General features: G+C 41.4%; 1 protein-coding gene across 1 annotated transcript in view; it reads left to right on the plus strand.

The window, feature by feature from the left end:
- The window catches only part of sash3 (SAM and SH3 domain containing 3), a 19,227-nt gene extending 2,055 nt beyond the window's left edge, over nt 1-17,172 (plus strand). Inside the window, exons 2-8 of the mRNA XM_063189545.1 lie at nt 6,139-6,234; nt 10,157-10,273; nt 12,974-13,115; nt 13,959-14,116; nt 14,948-15,157; nt 15,729-15,873; nt 16,543-17,172. Of these exons, the coding sequence (XP_063045615.1) occupies nt 6,139-6,234; nt 10,157-10,273; nt 12,974-13,115; nt 13,959-14,116; nt 14,948-15,157; nt 15,729-15,873; nt 16,543-16,790 (1,116 nt within the window). The 3' untranslated portion in view covers nt 16,791-17,172. The remainder of the gene's footprint in view (nt 1-6,138; nt 6,235-10,156; nt 10,274-12,973; nt 13,116-13,958; nt 14,117-14,947; nt 15,158-15,728; nt 15,874-16,542) is intronic.
- The last annotated feature ends 1,502 nt before the right edge of the window (nt 17,173-18,674 follow it).

Consider the following 18,674-nt stretch of genomic DNA (forward strand, 5'->3'; position numbering starts at 1 on the left):
GTCAAACCGTGCTTTGAGGTTTCTCCACACACAGTTGTGAGATGCTGCCAAAGGGCCTTCCCTCCTACTCTCTCCTCACCACTGACCTTCTGACACACACACACACACACACACACACACACACACACACACACACACACACACACACACACACACACACACACACACACACACACACACACACACACACACACACACACACACACACACACACACACACACACACACACACACACACACACACACACACACACACACACACACACACACACACACACCGTCAGGGTCCCTAACCAGACATTGCATCAGACATTGCCTGTGTAAAGGCCTTAAAATAAGTTGGCCAACATCTGCATCTCCATACCATGACAGTAACTGAAATTGCACATTTCCTGAACACAAACTTGAGTTGACCTGACTTAAAAATGCTAGCTGAAGAACTTTGCAAAGCAGCTAGTCAAGGCTTTGTTAAATAAAACAGACAACAAAATGAAATGGCTTTCTCTGTAACTCCTGATACTGATAATCACATTTCAGTTGAGGTTAATTTCATTGGGGGTGTACGCAGCTGTGCACTGTGACAGGCCCTCCACACAGCACTGTTTCCGTGGCAACCATGAATAATTCTTCCCCTTTTGCGCCCCAGAATTTATGTATGAAGTCAGAATCCAAATTTGAGGTAAAAGTGCTAGTAATAATAATACAGGCTACAGTATAATAATTGTAGTATGTGTAGTGGCCAGGCTATTACTAGTCATTTATAATGCAAACCTTGTTCCAACACTGCTGTTGATGCAACTTGAGCGAGAGTGATTGTAATATTGACCAAGTTGTCATCTTACTACAACCCACACAAGCCTGACGCATGCAGCTTGTGCCGATGTTGTAAAAGGGCAGTGCTCGAACCACGCTCTTGCTTTGGGTTTTTTAGTTCCTGCTGCTGTTACATTCTACTGAGGCAACAAGTGAGTCACAAATGCGTTTTATGCAACCTTGTGACAATAACCTGTAACGTAAGCAGTGCTATGCTATGATAGGACAAAACAGAAAACCAGAACACTAAGCAGGTTGGATAAAGCAGCCCCCATCCCTCCATTAAAAGGACTGTACACAGCTCAGTTTTCCAGTGTTAGCTCAATACTGACAGTAAAAATGACGGTAACACTTCCAAATAAGGGGCCATAATTAACAGCAAAGTAGCTATAACCTAATACTTTAGTAAGGGTTAATAATCATTACTTAACGCCACATTAGACACATATTAATTGTTATTAATGCATATGTCAAACATTAGCAAGCAGTTACTTAACTATTAGATAACTATTACCTTGTGTTACAAGTTCATAGCATAAAAAATATTTAACTAATACATAAGTAAGGGCACAGTAATAGTTAAGTAGCTATTAGGTCATACTTAACTAAGGACCAAAATTAACACTTACTTAATACAAAAGTAAGGCATAACTAATGATTAAATAATACCGAAATATTGTTGTCTGTAGATTGCGTACCCATCATGCACTGCACTTCTTGGAGCTAATATTTTCTGACATTAACTTAATTATCACAAAGGAATGGTTTAGTTTAGCTTCAAAACTATTACTCTTCATAATGTTCTGCATTTATTGTAGGGTTTTTACCATTAAAACTAATAAGTGGTATATGAACAAATTACATCTCATCACCCCACCATCATTGAGAAGTGTACGTCCAATCCTTGCTATATAATGGCTCCTGTTGCCATTAATACAGTGATTTGAATGAGTGAAAACTAGATGTCACAGTAGATTAATTACTTAACTATTAGGTATGCTCAGCCAACTCTATTATAAGGGTCCCAAACACCAATATCTATGGATTAATTAACCATTAGTTATCCGCAGCCAACTCTAATATAAGGGTCCCAAACACCAATATCTATCCATTAATTAACCATTAGTTATCCTCAGCCAACTCTAATATAAGGGTCCCAAAACCCAATATTTATGTATTAATTAACCATTAGTTATGCCTTACTTTTGTATTAAGTAAGTGTTAATTTTGGTCCTTAGTTAAGTATGACCTGATAGCTACTTAACTATTAACTGTGCCCTTACTTATCTATTAGTTAAATAATGATATGCTATTAACTTGTAACACAAGGTAATAGTTATCTAATAGTTAAGTAACTGCTTACTAATGCATTAATAACAATTAATTTGTGTCTAATGTGGCATTAAGTAATGATTATTAACCCTTACTTAAGTATTAGATTGTAGCTACTTTACTGTTAATTATGGCCCCTTATTTGGAAGTGTTACCAGAAATGTCAAACTCATATATTGGTCCTACTCCCGAAGACTTGGAAAATGTACTGTGTATTTTACTCAGACTTAGCCACAAAGGAGAGGAACTTGGATTTAAGTAATACCAACGTAGTATGATTCATAGGTATGTGTTGCATTGGTCTGGTCGGATGTCCTTCTTATGAAAATGTGATGAAACTTGTGCGTGCGTAGATCACTTCCGCTATATTTATACAGGACCTAGTTTACAGTCGTGTCAGTATCACACCTTTAGCCTGTGCTTTCCTGTTTATGTTGTTTTGCTGACGTCTTTGCAAACGTTCTTGCAAACATGATCAACAATGATGCCATAACTTGTTCATTTCCCTTAAGTATTTCAATCCAGTTCAAGGAAGATATGTGGGGGTTTTCCAACCTATGTTTGACAATGTTTCAAAATTAGTTTCAGTGGTTTGTCAGCTCTGGGATCAAGGCTCTCCTGAATTCCCTTTGCACTCGTCCATGGCCTATAACCTCACTAAGAAAGCCTAGAGAGGCTTCTCAAATGGTGAACTTGTGCACTGTGGTCCCCATGTTTTAGTGCGCATGGTGCACTGGCGCTACACACTGAATCGAAGTGGCCGAGGTGCACAAGTGTGCCATTTAACAAACAGGTTAGTTGTCAGGTAGTTTCTGTGTTGTTTGAATGAATGGAAATTCCACTTCCAACCTGGATGACCTCAACGAACACAAAAACTTTGAACACAAAAACTACATATTTGTGGCACTAGTGTTGCTTTAAAGGGACATTTAAGTCAGTCAGTAAGATGGTTGTATTTCTTAATCATTACTTGCGGACTTGATATTTTTAAAACGCAAACTCACATTCCCTCATACAGCCAGGACTGAGCCACTCAAACATATAGGCTACAAGTCATTTTAGTACTATATACTGTACCGCTTGACTCAGTCCACTGTCTATAATGAAGATGGACCAATGGGGCACCCCTTCCAACTGTGGGCTCGTCCCATAGGAAGAAAACAAACAAACTCAACAGCATTGGCCCATGGGGACAATCAGCACTCTGGGAAAATGCCCTGTATGCCAGATTACCTGTACAGCCCTGGTATATAGTAGTACATAGGGGGGTGGAATTAGACCTGCAAGTCAGCTTTTGGTGGCAAGGATTATGGTCTGGCAAGTCTCTGCTATTCAAGAAGTTATGGCCTATGGCCTCAGAAGAAAACCAGCTAAAAGTTATTTAATCAGCAGTTTGATATGTCTATGTACAGTCGGATTGTGGTTTGTCTATGACAGTTGGCTGCGACTTGTCTGTTTCCTGTTGCTAAGATTTCTTCGAAGAATGGGAGAGGATGATAAAACAGAGAACAAAAGTCTGGAAAGCTGATGATACACAGGGCAACTTTTTGAGCAATGTTACCAAGAAACAGAATAACTGCCTCCCTGTTTTCACTACCACCAAGGAGGTTGTGGTTTTGCCTCTGTGGATTTGTTCAATGTTTGTTAACAGTCTAACTTGAAAAGTTAAAGTACTGACAACATTTAAATGATGATGAGTCAGAATCAGGCTTACTTTGAAGTGATTAGTGTTTAGCAATGTAATCCCGATGGCGGTCTGCACAATATGAAAGGTTTTTTTTTAATCGGATGACCACGGCTTATCTAAATGTCCTGATAACACTAGCCTTGTCCAGTATCAGTGATTATGCTCTTGAACATGTCAGTTACTGTAGGACTTTGTATATTTATGCAGTAAAATTGTTTCAAAGGTTGACTGTTGTATCATCATACAGTAGCCCATCACAATAGTAGAGATAGCACTCTTGAACTTGCCAATTGCAATCAACTGCTGAGGTCTGAGTTCAGAACTTGCTGCCAATCTCGTTACAGTATTGTGATCCTCTGTTGTTAACTCAGAGTCGGTTGTAGTCAATTTCGATCCCTAGGCGAACACCCCTTTTCCTATTCATTCATTTACAAATTGCAATCTGTAAACACAGTGCTGTACATCTGATCAAGCACAGCTGATCTAGTACCCAAATATATACTGAATGCCCATTAATAGTGATGGTCAATGTAAAGTTTATTGTTTTATTTCGCTTGACGTTCTAATTCTTTCAGGTGCCCCCAACAAATTTGGCTCCCTATGGTGACCGTCTTGACTGCCTAAGCGTAGTGCCAGCCTTGTGTTGACTTAGTGTCTTCTTGATTCCACAATTCAGCAACAGGCTCATTTGGTATCTTGCTGGTTACACGCGTCAGTGATTATATCAGGTTGGAAAATCACCTTCTGTAGTGGAGTGTTATTGGTTTCTTTGTCTCTAAAATCATGTAACTCTCTGACATGATAAATTACAGTGCTGGACAGTCGACATGAAAAATGACTGCTGCTCGCTAGCTTACTCACAGGCCTTTCGGGAAGCTACAGTACAGTATGCTGTCATTGGCATTGGCTGAGTTCATTCTCTCTCTCTCTCTCTCTCTCTCTCTCTCAATCTCTCTCTCTCTGTCTCTCTCTCTCTCTCTCTCTCTCTCGCACGTAGCCTACCCACACAAATTATCTGATTTTCTCATTCTTTCTTTTTACCTTTCTTGGTTTATTCACTCCTAATACTTCACACATTACAGTACCCTCTTGATGAGTTTGTAAGTATCTTTTTAAACCCTCTCTCTCTCTCTCTCTCTCTCACCCTCTCTCTCTCTCTCTCTCTCTCTCTCTCTCTCTCTCTCTCTCTCTCTCTCTCTCTCTCTCTCTCTCTCTCTCTCTCTCTCTCTCCACTTCTCCTTATTCTCTCTATCTCTTGGGGATGTGAGTCATTATGGTCAGTAAATATTGATCGGGGTGTGCACTCAGAGCACCAATGAAAGCATTAAAGGGCTAGCATTACAGGCCGACTGGGACATTAGGGGATATTAGTGGGCCTAATCTAGCATGGTAGCCATCGATGCTGCCTGGACGAGTGGAGATAAAGCTTGCCTGCCTGTTGTTGTGCACTCCGCTTAATATCAGTGCACGATCACCGTCGTCTGTCTCTACTGTTTATCTTAGGAGTTCGACCTGCCATGCGAACTGTTGTACGACGGGTCCCTTGCATGTGACGTGATCGACCTACACTGTGTCAGCCCATCTCTCTCTCTCTCTCTCTCTCTCTCTCTCTCTCTCTCTCTCTCTCTCTCTCTCTCTCTCTCTCTCTCTCTCTCTCTCACTCTCTCGTGCACTCAGCTTAATATCAGTGCACGATCATCGTCGTCTGCCTAATGTTTATCTTAGGGCTTCGACCTACGGCAACATAGCAGCCTTATCTTGAACCGTCACCGTGTTCATGAGAAGCGATTTTAGTACTATCTCGGCCTGTGTTTATGGAGGCTGATAAACAATAAATGGAAGAAAAGGAACTCGATAAGCAAATAGGTTTCAGAGAAGTAAAAAGGTACACAATAGGTTGCAATAAAGGGATGTGCAGACAATTTAACAGTCTATCAGAGATAATCTGCATCATGCACACTGAAGGCATTCATCAGGTTATAATCACTGTCTTGTTCAGTTGGTAATTGCTGTACTTTGATTAATATGTGCACTGCAGATTAAACTTGATGGGGTGTTCAAACTAAACATGAAAGATGGTACACCGACTAAGTCAATAAACAGAGCATTGCATCCCCTCTGGCTCTGTCTCTGTCTGTCTCTGTCTCTGTCTCTGTCTGTCTCTCTGTCTCTGTCTCTGTCTCTGTCTCTGTCTCTGTCTCTGTCTCTGTCTCTCTCTCTCTCTCTCTCTCTCTCTCTCTCTCTCTCTCTCTCTCTCTCTCTCTCTCTCTCTCTCTCTCTCTCTCTCTCTCTCTCTCTCTCCACAGCTGACTCTGCAGCGGTCAAGCAGCTTCAAAGACTTCATGAAGCCCAAGCCCTCGTCCCCGGTGGTGGCAGACCCAGATGCCACCCTGAGCGAAGCCGTAAGTGCGGCCACAAAAGTGTGCCTACTCCTCAGTGACGATGTTCAGCCATTTTTGGACATTTAAAAAGAGTGAAAGTCTAAACCCTCCTCTAGAGCCATACAGTGCGAATTGTCATTTCTTCTGCTCCTCAATTACCCTGCTCCTCAGACATTTCAGCGTTTTTTGTGATAAGTCAAAAAGAGTGAAAGTGTAAGTCCCTCTCCACCCTGCAGTGCCACATCAGTATCTAGGCTCTCATCACTAGGATCTTCAGTGTGTACACTGCACATGGGATTTGAGGGTTGAGAGGTCACCGGTTCAAATCCCATGCCAGTTGGACTCTAACCAACATCTAATGCAGTGTAACATGATATAATAAAAATACAGTATTGAGAAAATCCACATGGGAGCCATCTTGTCGTGACATCATGCTTATTCATGATGGGACCATAGTGGGACATTTCAATACAATGTCACTGACACTGTCACTATGTAAGCTAATGATGACGAGATGGTCATAAAACATATCTAGTTACAACTGAGAGAATGATGTCACAGGAAAATGGATGCTGTGTGAATTTGCTATCACCGCTGTGCACATTTTATAGGTGCTGTGATATCACCGCATTGCTGTGGAACTGCACTAAAACAAACAAGACTTCGTTCATACTTTACCGAAAAAACCTCTGTACACATTGTGATCAGTTCTCTCTCTGGCATTAAAGCAAACACACTAAATGTCAACCTGAAAAAAATGAAATAGACAAAGGAAGTGCCTGGGGCTTCCTAAAAGTATAGAAAATATGGAAGTGTTAACACTGAAACATGACAACTACAAGGTACATAAATAAAACATCCTCAACAACAGACTGAAACAATAGCACCTTGCCAGTTACTTCTGTTTAATAGTTGAACAACAAACAACTAGATGAGAGAGAGAGATGTCTATTACAGTGAGGCCATCACTTTGTTAATAGTAATGTTGTATAGGGCCTACTATAGCTTATGTAAGACCTGTAACTTCTGCAAGGCTTATGGTATACTATTCTATACTACAACAGAAGTTATGTAATGAGACATGTCACGTATGTAAGATCTTAGTGTCTTTCACTTTCAGCTGCTCAACTAGATCAGGCAAACCGCATAGTAACGATGACAGCCCCCTCAAATTTGTCCAAAAATTAAAGTGTCACTGTGTGTAAAGATGTATCAAAATACTAAATGGAAGGCACAAGTTGGATGCAGTCTGGCTGTTAGAAATGACATGATCCATATTCACTGAGTCAACATAAAGGGCATGCATGTCAGCAGTTTTAGACGATGAGGGTTACCCACCCTGAGAAACAGGCCACAAATAGCTCATGTCATTTACCAGAAATCACTTGGGTGCTGCTACTGCGGCTTGTGTTAGCATGCAGTTGGAGGCAACTTTGAGCAGTATACGTACGTGTGAACTGAGTGTGGACGGTTGCAGTGTCAGCCCATCTCTCTCTCTCTCTCTCTCTCTCTCTCTCTCTCTCTCTCTCTCTCTCTCTCTTTCTCTCTCTCTCTCTTATGCGCGCGCTCTCTCTCTCTCTCGCTCTCTCTCCATCTCTACCTTTCTCTCTCTCTCTCTGCAAAGCACCCAAAAGGTCCTTATGACACACTTTTGTGGTAACTACCCTGTAAAAGTGCATCTCTTTAAGTATGCATAAGGTCATAGCCAACCACACAGAGCATGTGCACATCAGGGCCAGTAGATCTTGCAAATGAGAACCTGATTTTTCCCCCACTTCGCATTTGTAGGGGAGTACCCTTCATCCATGGGACTCACAACGACATCACTAATCGGAGGTAGACAGCACAAGACAGCACAAGTGTAGGGTTGCAGGGATAATGCTGCACGCCATTCTGCTAGTGATGTTCGTCACTGGTTGAAAAATCTTCACTACCACAGTACTACACCAGTACTCCAACCAGGGCTATGCATGCACACTGGGGTTGGTCAGAAAAAATATAATGACAAATGTACAAAGTACAGTGTAGAGGACAAGTGAGGAGGGCTACTCATGGTACATGACAAAATTCTTAGGACATACTCAAAACTGAAAAGTTTGGGAATCACCATACTACGCCACTACAACTTGACACAACTTGAGTCGTTAGCACTACATTACGACTTGATCATTACTATTCTGGTAACAACAAACTTATAACTGTGTCTGCGCGCAACAAAGACGAGACACAGATTCAGAGTCGGCCGAGCAGTGCATCAGGCGGAATGTATTTTTTGGCAGCACATCTCTTTTGCTTAACAGGAAGTCTGCGCTATTTCAAGCGAACATTTTTAAAGTCGGTTTGCAGATGGTGTCTTGTTTGCTTACTGCTACTCCTCTGCATTATCCAGGACTGGACACCATGTTAGATTAAGTCCTGAAGTTCAATGCATGTACAAACGTATATTAGTGGTTTCTTTAGCCACTCAGACATGTAGTGTAGCCTCACAAACAACTTAATCAGGTAAATCAGGCTCACAAAAAACTTAATCAGGTAAATCATTCTCATCAGCCTGTGAATAATTGTGCATGACATTTCCTACTAGAATGCCCCACTGTTTGTTGAAAATCCTTACGTATATTACAGTAGTGGTGGTATTAGAAAATGCTTATATAGATAGGCTGATTACTATCTTTAGCCACATTACTACACACATTACGGCTGGATCATTGCCATTCTGCTGACAACAGCGTTAAATAATAATGACCATGCATCACATGAAAATATTTATATATTTGCATTTCCAGTAAAGAATTGAAATTAATTATGGGCAATTAGAGTCCCATGCATTCAGCTTGTTTTCTGCAGGGTACTCCACAGCATCTGTTTTGAGAAGCGCACTCTGTTTTGAACAAATGAACCTGTTGACACTTCTCTTCTCATGGTTGCCCACTGGTTTGAAACCGAATGTTACACCTGGTCTCTCACTTCTAAAAATGTGTGTGTGCGCATGTGTGAGCGTGTGTGTGTGTGTGTGCGTGTGCGTGTGCGTGTGCGTGTGTGTGTGTCTGTGTGTCTGTGTGTCTGTGTGTCTGTGTGTGTGGTTGTGGGTGGGTGAGAGTGCTGTGTTTAGAGTGCATGTAGGCTACGTGCCTTTGCCTATGTGTGTAAACCCACAACCCAATTCCTTTGAACTTCGTGCATGCAGAAGCTTTAACCATTTCGACACAACTCCATCACTAATCTTTTTTCTTCGCTAGCTTACTTCTCTACCTTCATTTCTTTGAAGAATCAGACCTTGGAGAACCCAACACGACTCTTCTTTCGATTAATAAATAATATTAAATGATGAATAATACTGTGATGTAGGGAAAATCACTAGGGTTGTGTTCTTTGATGAGACTGTATCTCTTTGGTGTGCAGTATTGCCCTACAAAGCAAAAAAGGCGGTAACTGCATTGTTGTTGAAAATTAGTCACTATGATTTTAATGATGAAAATATCAAAGTTAAATAAAATTATTGATCTGCAAAATATGTGGCAGTATAAAGTAACACAACTGTCACATATCAATAATCTCCCCAAAACAACATAGACTGAATGACAGGATCCTTTTAAAAGTCTTTTTTACTGCAGTTTGGAGCTCTGCGCAGTTACTGCATTTTTGTTTTGTACGGCAGGGTAGCTCTCAGAGCACATGTTCAGTACCCCAGAGGAATGGGTATGAGGCTGGATGGGAAGGTCAACTTATATACTCTCCTTTGCTACACGTATTAAACAACATTAGGGTAAGGAAGGTGACAAGAAGCGAGAGGGAGAGAGAGACCGGGCAGGATTGCAAAATAACCCTGGCTAGAATTGAACCCGGGTCCGTGGTGCAACAGTACAGTGCCTTAGCTGGATGAGCCACAGCCGAGGCCTGTAGGCTTATAATGATGCATATCTGCTGTTTTTTCATTTTGCAGGTCGACGGAGCAGGGCACGAAGAGGGTGGAAAAAAACAAGGCAAGTGGAGGAAGATCATCACCCGCACCATGACACGCAAGACCTCCAAGATGGTGCAGAAGGTCCTGGAGGAAGGAGTGAGTCAGCCATTACTTTAACCCATGCTCTGCTGCTGCAGCCTCGCAACGTGCACCTTACTGCCAGTGTAATGTTTCACTGTTAGTTGAAAGGACTAACCTAGATTCGTTTCGCTGCAGACATGTAGGCAAAGTTTTTTTCAAAGTTTTTTTCTTTACCTGACGGTGTGATTTCCGTCTTAATCAGAGGGTCAAGCAAAGGTACCGGTAACATCAGATGATTACAAAATACGTCACACATCAACACCCGTGTGACCCTCTAAGGAAGATCAAAGTCACCCTGAGATGGCAGATAAAATATATTTTAAATATTTAAAAAAAAAATAGTAATGACTTGCTTTAACATAATGAACATAATACATTTACTATTCCACCAGTACTGCACTGCTATGGTATTACAGTCTTTATTAACACTGTGCATCAAGACTTGGTCATTGCCATTTCTGGTAATGAAATGTCCCTGACCGAGGAGGGAGAGTCAGATGCTGATTAAGCCCATGCTCTTTTGATGGCATGCAAAATGTTTAGCAGATAAATTAAATTCAAAATATAGGCAGAGATTCACTTTATTGATCCCTTGGAAATTAAAGAAAGGTTAACATGCCCAAACAGTAAACCTAATGTGGTTCAGTAGTGCCACAAGATTTCAGCCAGCCTCTGCTTTAGCCTGGTTGTTCTACTTGTTTAAGGACCACTATATAATCTCTTTTTCAAGTTCATTACTGCAATCATCTCTTTAACAAGTCAGTCGATGCTCAAATGAGTCATTCGTAGTCGAATGAAGACTGTTTCAACAGCTTAAATTGTCTGTGGGCGGCAAAACCACAGTTGCAAAATCTGGCCTATCGTCACAGTGCAGTAAAGTCTCAAACATCGTAACTTAACATCACACATATATTTTACAACGGTGTGGGTTTACAGTAAAGACACTCTGAGGAGCTCGCACGAAAACTGGCTGAGAAACAATTGCAAAATATCCACAGTTGCTTCCTTTAATGTACTGTAAAATGTGATAAAAGATAGATTGCTTATTCATCACAAGCAGGGAAATTGAAGAAAGGAATACACTATATGTAGTGTCACAAGGTTTTTAATCAACAATCTGAGCACAAATTCAAAATTAAATCTTCCAATATTTTGTGTTGGTGGATAAGGAAATGATAGATGTTACAAATTATACATTTAGGCTACCACTTGATTTATAAATCACCCATTCCTCTTATTGTGCACTATTTTGATAGTACCCCAGTCACATGGCCCCATAATGCACGCCTATTGAAAAGTTAACTACCACAGTACACAACTATGACATAACACAGGGCCTTTAGTAATGCACTATGACTTGGTCATTAGCATTCTAGTTAAGGCAAATGTATTGACGGGTAATTGTTTAAAAAAAGAGCAGCAGAGGGAAGACGATGATGAAAAACAAAAGGTTGACAAGTGTGCCCCCTTCTGGTTGCCTGAGGAACACCTACTATGCATTGAACAGCGGAAACCTTTTAGTTTAGTTAGAAAAAAAGAATATCACTCATTTAACCCTCCTGTTATCCTCAGATTTAGATTACATCCGTGATCCTTGAGGTCATTTTGACCCCAGCCACTTATAACATTTAATTAAATGTCTACAAAGTCAGTAGAAGCAAAAACTTTTGCTCCGGTTAATGTCTCAGATATTTAACGTTGCTCTGTTGGGGACATAAAAAAGCCCTTTAGATAAGTCCTAGCACCCCCACACACAGCTCACACACCAAAAGAACTAAGCCATGACTAGGCAAAAATGTGCAACAACTGCCCAAAAGTTGCCTTGAATTAGTTTTGGCCCTCGTCCACATCATAGGCCTACATATTGTTAGCTATTCGAGCCCTAAATAAAGCAAAATGTTCTGTTCTAAATTACTTATGTTCATGTTTTTTACATAATCTAGACAGATTGGAAGATGTATTAGCAAAATATGGAAGTTCCATTTATGTTTAATACACTTAAAATAATTTGGGGTCAAATTGACCCCAAGGAACACAGATGTAACCAAAACGTGTACAGCACTGTGGAAATTTCACTTTTTTCACCTTGACCCCATATAGTTAGGAAAAGTCATCAAAGATGAAGCAAAAGAATTATGTACTTCATGTATTTTTCAGACGTTAAACATTGAATGGGGTCAAATAGACCCCAAGGATAACAGGAGGGTTAAACGTGCTCTCATTACCGCTTTAAATTGTGAATCATTAAAAGAAAAAACATTAAATGAATACTTGCTGCTAGTCAAAAATCATGCAGTGTTTACGGAGTTGCATGGTTTTGTCATGTAGTTTTGTACAGTTCCCTTCTCTGTTCTGCATTTCCTCATACAGTTCTCTTTTGTGAGAAAACGTCAAATGGGGAGAAAAGGGGGCAGGATTTTCACACTGCTATCAAAATACATGAAGGATAGCAATGTGATGCTATTTGCATTTAGACATCCAATCCATTTAGGCTGATTTATCAGGCTAATGTGATGCCTGAATATCTATACAGATCTATTGTAACTTTGCTATCTTGAATACATTAAGTATTTTGCCTGCAGCATACAAATCCTTCCCCATGCTTCTCCTCTGTTACATGGTTGATGGGGCACCTGCTGATGTTCTTGTCTTGGAGGTGCACTGCCCTCCACTTCCCTTTTGGATAAAGCTAAATGTACTACCATTCCTCCACAGGCCGACAGTGGGGATGACATGCCCAGCTCCCCCATGTCAGGGGACATGACGCCAGACCTGACCCCAGGACAGCGCTCCTCGGTCTGCTCCAACGGCTCGGGAGACACCCTGCACAGCCCCGTCTCAAGGCAGATCTCTGGATGTACGCCTGCTCACTCACACATACAGTAGAGTAGCCTCTACAATAGCCTACATGCAACTCCCACAGGCACACACAGACATTTAGACATTAAGCCCAAATGAGCACACACTCATGTTGATTGGAAGCAGAAACTAAAACAAATACGAACACACAGAAACAGACAGACACACGCACACACGTATGCATGTATGCACGCATGCCCGCATGCCCGCACGCCCGCCCGCACGCACGCACGCACGCACGCACGCACGCACGCACGCACGCACGCACGCACGCACGCACGCACGCACACACACACACACACACACACACACACACACACACACACACACACACACACACACACACACACACACACACACACGTTTCAGTTTAAGCTAGTCGTGAACATTGTAGACAAATACAGCGGACACAGTTGTTTCAATTACTATGTACTCCTATTAGACTGAGTATGCTGAGCCTCCTGATTTGTCCTGACATTGTCTGTACTGTTTCCCCAGGTGGCGACAGAGTCTAGACTAAACATATGGATTTATATATTTTTCATTTGTCTCTGTCTGAAGCTAGTTTAGGTTCATTCAGGTTTTATATGGGCAGGCAAAGTACTGTAGACACTTCCTGCCATTAGATTGAATGTACTGAATGACTGTCTGTACTTTGCTATTTCTCAGTAGAGGACAGAGGCTAGACTGGATTTTTATTTTCCTTTTTTATCTCTGCCTAGCCACCAGAGGGAAAGGCTTCATGTGCATTTAAGTGGACAAAGTAGGTCTTACTTCCTACTAGATTGAATCGAGACAGTGATTTGTGATTCTGACTGTTTCTACTGTATGGTTTCTTCAGGTGGGGACAGACAGAGTTTAGACAGCGGCTATGGGCAGCGTGACAGCATGAAGCTGGATGACTCCCCAGCCCCCTACAACGGGCCCTTCTGTGGCAGGTGCCAGGTGCACACAGACTTCACCCCCAGCCCTTACGAGTTCGAGTCCCTCAAACTACAGGTGAGAACCATGGACTTGTATGCAGTGGGTTGCACAGACATTTTGGGGGACAGGTGCTCGAGGGTGGGTGAGTGGGGGTCACGTGGAACTTCCAGGCTATTCCAGGCTAACTAAGTAAGTCAGATTTTTGCTTGAATATCAACATTCCGCCATATTGACGTGGGGGGGGGGGGGTGCATCGCGGAGCAGGTGCCATTGACAAGACATACAAATTGGATACATACGCAATACCAAAAGTATTCACTAACCTGCCTAACCACCTCTTCCCTATTTGTGCAGGCCTATGACTCAATGGACATATAATTTTGAAGTGCATGGCACTACAATTTTTGTTGGTCAATGTTGGGCATTGATTCTAATCAGCATTCTCAAGGCCTGGTATACACAGACTTCACCCCCCAACCCTTATGACTCAAACGGCAGGTCAGAGCAGAAATAAGCTAATCTGACTGAGTCAGGAAAGTCTTCGCTTTGCTGACTTTTCACTGACCTGTATGTCAGTGAAAAAAAATATCAAACCGTATTCTTGAGTGCATGGCTGTCAATCCAACTTAAAAGGAAAAGGCCAGTCTTGAAATTCCCTCTGCCATATTCTAAGAATCGTGTTAACACTGCATCCTTTTACTGTGAAGGAAGGTTGATTCTTTTTCACCTCACCTTCACATAAAGGTGACATCATTCATCGAAAAGCCACCTTTTGACACTGATTTAGTGTATTCATGGCTTTACAGTGTCAATTAAAAACCAAGACTAGTGTTGGATTAACACATTTCAATTAACACAATGTTGCATTCACAACTCAACCATTTCTCTATTGGCTTCCCTTCGCAGAAAGGAGACATCATTCATATAATCGATAAGCCGCCGATGGGCACCTGGACGGGCAAGCTGAACAACAAGGTGGGCTCCTTCAAGTTCATCTACGTGACCATTCTGCCCGAGGAGAGCCAAGCCAAGCGGAAGAGGTTCTCCAGCCAGGACCGCCACAACCGCCTTAAACCCAAAACCCTGGAGGAAGTCCTGGAGAAAATTGGCCTAACCGTAAGAGCCACTACTTCTGTAAATAAAACAAGAGGCCTTGCTTTCTGTTGCAGCCTAGTTTCGACACTGAAACACACACGTGGGAAAATGAGTAAACAGTGGACTGTAGACTCATGACACACTTGTTTTTTTCTTGTCAATAAATTACTGCACAGTAGTAAAACCCGGGGCACCAACAAATATTTTGAGACTGTTCTGGCTGAAAGTGCTGAAAGGGCCCCTGGTCAAAGCTGGCCTCTTAAAAATCTAGCCCAGTCACACACACACACACACACACACACACACACACACACACACACACACACACACACACACACACACACGCACACGCACACGCACACGCACACGCACACGCACACGCACACGCACACACACACACACACACACACACAAGGAAAGAAGGTTATGAGAGCGGAATTTTAATCAACAACCGTGAATATTAGAACACAATTAATATGGATATGAACAAGAACATGAATATGAATGAGAATAGAGTTCGCAATAGGAATAAGAACAATACTCTTGTTATTAATTGAACTAATATTGAGCTTCTATTTTCTGGTGTGTCCAGGAGCTGGGCTCTCTGCTCTCCATGCAGGGCTGCCAGTCCCTTGAGGACTTTAGCAGTCTGAAGGAGTCTCACCTGAATGAGCTGAACATCACAGACCCTGAACAGCGCACCAAAATACTCACAGCTGTGGAGCTACTGCACGACTGTAAGTTATCTTGTACTTCCATTACACACATGTACGTGCAGCATACATATGAAGAGTTCAGATGCAAAACCCCCTTACTCCATTTCTGCAGACCTGCCCTTATATATTTTTAGGGAACCCCATTGTTGGTTTGGTTTAAATTCATGTACTTGATAATAAATATAAATATTGAAATTACATAAATAAAATAGAAATTATGCAATTTTGATAGATTAGTATTATATATAAATGAATTATGAAATGTTTCGGGAAAGGTACTTAGGGGGTTTTACATCTGAACTCTTCATACACACACACACACACACACACACACACACACACACACACACACACACACACACACACACACACACACACACACACACACACACACACACACACACACACACACACACACACACACACACACACACACACACACACACACACGCGCGCGCGCGCGTGATAATATGTCATATGTACAGTAGGCCTAAATATGCAAATGAGCATATCATATGGGATATTTGGACTTGTGCAACATGTGTTATCTATACTACATGCTTCTAAGCACCTTAATTTCCTTTCAGATGAATGAAGACTGTAATCATCAAAGTTGGTGTCCTTATCTTTGTACCATAATGAGTCAAATATGTATAATACTCTTGTGGTGTTTCCATTTGTATCTCTCAGCTGAGGATGAGTGTGATGATGAGGAAGAGGAGACGTCAGAGGAGAAGCCTGAGGTGCCACGGGACTCCGGCTGCTTCGAGGGCTCGGAGAACCTGGAGAACGGACGCGACGAGCCAGAACCGGAACAGGAACCGGAAGCAGAGGGCAAAGCAGAACCCAAAGCAGACTCCAAGACAGAGCAAGGTAGCGAGGCACTCAGTGATGTGCAAGAGCAGCTGCAGGATCTGACAATAGAGGATGGTTCTTGAACTTTAAAAGAATAGAACCTTCAGAACCTTCCGGAACTCCCAGGTGATTGCACAACTGATGATTTCTCTGGATGGAACAATGAGAGTCATCTCTCTGCTGTTCCTGGAACAATCATCCTTGTAATTGCTGGCCGGTGGAATCAGTGAGAAACTGTTCTGAGGTGCCCTGGTGTCCTCAGACTGTCTCTTTGAGTACCCTTGCGGTTTTAGCAGAGACTTCTTGCATCAACAAAGTTTTTTAATGCAAAGCGTTGGGCATGGCGCTGTGGGTTTTTCAAAACCTAAGAATGAACAATGATTTGTGGATATGTATGGAAGATGGATTTGGATGTGCGACTCCATTATAAGTGATTGAAGTGTTTTTCATGTTCATGAGTTTATCATATACAAACGTACTACTGGTAGGTCTATACTTTAGTTACTTTCCTCTTTGTTTGTCAAGGGTTGGAGAATGATGTGTTTGATTTTGTAATATTTCAAAATGCGGGAAATTATTTTCATGTCTTTATCACTCTATGATTTTCCTTTTATTCTTGTTTGTACATTCTTTTATTACAGAGTGACTCTCTCTAATATTGATTTTTTTTCTATGTTCATAACGTTCTTTACCTGGTTAGTAATGGACTTCCTTTTGTTTATTTTTCCGCAGTAGTGCAAAGCACTGCTTGTACATATTGACTTTGATAATCAATATAATGTAATTTGTGTTTGATGATTGTAGCCTGGTAGGCCTGTAGACTGGCAAGTGCCATTTTGTATTGTAATGGATGTCCGTTTATATTCAGAGATGAAGGAAAATAGTGATTGTGACCGTATGGATTTTTCTCTACATCTTTCCCCCTCTTGTGTCTGTAAAGTGTTTTTCATTTTTTAAACGTAACATATATAAATAAATGCATTACGCGGAACATGGGCAGATAATAACTAATGCACACACATTTGAAATAACAAGAGAAATGTGATCTCACGCAGGAGTAATAAGACAATATATAATTTAATGAACATACACACCAATGTATCCATCATGTAAAAAGAAGTGAAGGATATAAGGGAAATATACATAAATCACAGTGATATTACAAAGTAAAGTGAACATAAACAGAATCCATTTTTGTGATACCTTGTAATGTATTATATATATTCATATATATATATATATATATATACTGTATAATGCACCGTATATATTCCAACCAGGTTGTTCAAAAACCTTACATCTGCTAATATTATTAACATCAAACGCACATTAACCCCAAGCCTGTAGTATGTGCCACTGGAAGTGAACAAGGGAATTTCCTGAACATTAACACTAGCAAACAGTGCTCATAGCACTGACATCACCTCTGACATCACTTCCTCCTCTTATGCCACTTCCTTTCAGCTCTCCTTGATTGATTTTTAAAGGGTCCAATAGAATAGCAATAATAGTACACATACGGATTTCAAAAGCTCCCCCCCCCCCCTTTCATGCAGATAAAGTAAAACCTCTGTTTGCAATTAAATAACAATGCAGGCACTGGTTGTTCTGTGCACAACTTAGATGTTGACCTTTTACTTAGTTACTTTCTTGTGTTTGCACTAACTAACTTGTTATTTGCTCCCTTTGGGTACGCCCTATACCATTCCCCTAAATGAAACAAATGGTAACTGGGATAACGTAGGCCTTTGTTTGGTTTTTCCTTACCAATCTGAGGAATTCACTCACTGTTAGTGTTACACAAATTGATTTGAACCCTCTTAGACTGTCATGTCTTCACTCATCTTGATTTACCAAACAGGATAACGACGCACGGATAGCTGAGAATAAGAGACATCAATGGTAATCCAGCCGCACTTAAGGCCTGATCCCTCCCATTCTCTACTCATAGTTCCATTCGATGCCCG

Source organism: Engraulis encrasicolus, chromosome 23 (genome assembly GCF_034702125.1).
Source record: "Engraulis encrasicolus isolate BLACKSEA-1 chromosome 23, IST_EnEncr_1.0, whole genome shotgun sequence".
Lineage (NCBI taxonomy): Eukaryota > Metazoa > Chordata > Actinopteri > Clupeiformes > Engraulidae > Engraulis > Engraulis encrasicolus.